The sequence below is a fragment of the Vanellus vanellus genome (genome assembly GCF_965231255.1).
Source record: "Vanellus vanellus genome assembly, chromosome: 6".
NCBI lineage: Eukaryota > Metazoa > Chordata > Aves > Charadriiformes > Charadriidae > Vanellus > Vanellus vanellus.
The window spans coordinates 1,193,554-1,195,352 of record NC_138911.1 but is presented as its reverse complement, the minus strand read 5'-3'; the positions used below and the strand labels follow the sequence as shown (position 1 = coordinate 1,195,352).

The window sequence follows — 1,799 nt, the reverse complement described above, 5'->3', positions numbered from 1 at the left end:
GAGCGGCGGCGGTGGGGGGGAGGAGGAGGTGGCCGGGTCAGGGCAGGCCGCGGTGGGGCCTGCGCAGCGGAACCGGTACCGGCGCCGCCGCTCTCCGCGAGGTTCGGGTGGGGTTCGGTGGGGCTGAGGAGCGGCGGGATCAACCGGCGGCGGGGGGGAGAGGAGGGAACGGTGTGTGTCGCCCACCGACCCCCGCCGCCCTCCAGCCATCCGGGAGCGGCGGGCGGCCGTCGGGGATGTCCTACAAGCCCATCGCTCCCGCCCCCGCTACCCCCGGAGCCGCCAGCGCCAGCCCCGCCCCCCCGGGGCCTGCACCCCCGGTAACCACGGAGGAAGGGAGGGAGGTGGGGGTTTATCGGGGAAGGGATGGATTGGGGGGGAGCAGCCGGTAACCCTCCGTTTCCCTTAGCCACGAGCGTCCCGTCGCCCTCCGGCTCCGTCCCCGGTGCCGCCGCCCCGTTCCGGCCCCTCTTCAATGATTTCGGGCCGCCGTCTATGGGCTACGTGCAGGTGAGGGGGGGGAAAGGTGGCGGTGGCGGGGCCGGGGGTGGTGGCGGGGGTGGCCCTCACCTCCTCCTCCGGTGTATCCGTTTCCTCCCCCCCCCACCCCGCAGGCGATGAAGCCCCCGGGGCACCGGGCTCGCAGAGCACCTACACCGACCTGCTCTCGGTCATCGAGGAGATGGGGAAGGAGATCCGGCCCACTTACGCCGGCAGCAAGAGCGCCATGGAACGGCTGAAGCGGGGTAGGGGCGGCGGCGGAGGCGGGGTACGGGGATACCGGGTGACCCCCGGTTGGGGACACCGGCCGGGTCTGATGTGGGGGTGTCCCCTCTGCTTCTCCCCGCAGGCATCATCCACGCCCGGGCGCTGGTCAGGGAGTGCCTGGCAGAGACAGAGCGCAACGCCCGCACGTAACGGCTGCTGTCAACCGGGACCCCCTTCTCCCTCGGGACCCCCCCGGTGTCGGCTGGAGGAAGGAGGGGATGGGGCGGGCGGGGGGCTGCCGTGCTGCTCCCCGCTCCCCCCCCCCATTCCTTCCCTGCCCCCCGTGATCTCTTTATAAATGTGTGTTTTTATAAATAAAGGACGTGGTTGGGACTCTGCCTCGAGCTGCGTCCCCGGGGGGGTGTGGGTGGGCCCCGGTGGTGACGGGGGAAGTGCTATTGGGAGGTGGGGGGGGGTGTCGGTGCCCCGGGGGCTGTGGCCGGTACCGGGAGCACCGGGCAAGGGCTTGGAGCTGGGGTGGTGGTGGGGCGTCCCGGAGCAGTGCTTTGGGCCAAGAAGTGTTGAAATGAGCAAAAAGCTCTTTTGAACACTTAAAAAGGGCGCTTTTTTAATAAATAATCATTTTTTTCCGAGCCCCGTTGGGGGCGGAGTGTCAGTCCTTGGGGGGGGGGGGGGGGGGGGGGGGGGGCACAGGCGGAATGCCCGTGCAGCGGCGCTCGCCGCCCTCCCGTCTTTGACGTCACGCCCCCACCCCCTACGTCACGGCCGTCCCCGTGGGCGCGGGCTGTGATGTCACGAGCGGAGGGGCCGGTTCGGAGCAGCGCAGGTTCGGCGGGGCCGGGGGTGGGTGCGGGGAGGGGGGGGGGGGGGGGGCAGCGCCGGGGGCGAGTGGAGCCGAAGGGAGGCGGAAAAAGCCGAGCGGAGCCGAAGGGGGGCGGGCGGGGCCGAGCGGGCGGGGGGCGCGTTGCCATGGGAACGGGGCGGGCCCGGCAGCGGCGGAGCGGGCCGGGCCGGGCCGGGCCGGGCTGAGGGCCGCCCCGTCCCCGTTTCCCCCTCCCTCCCCCCCACCC

At 72.4% G+C, this 1,799-nt stretch overlaps 1 protein-coding gene across 1 annotated transcript; it reads left to right on the top strand.

The window, feature by feature from the left end:
• Positions 1-1,101, top strand: CDK2AP2 (cyclin dependent kinase 2 associated protein 2). The gene is given in 5 exon segments (XM_082485529.1): positions 1-320; positions 403-510; positions 615-630; positions 633-746; positions 851-1,101. Coding segments are annotated over 5 exon segments (390 nt in total). The 5' UTR covers positions 1-236; the 3' UTR covers positions 919-1,101.
• Positions 1,102-1,799: the final 698 nt, after the last annotated feature.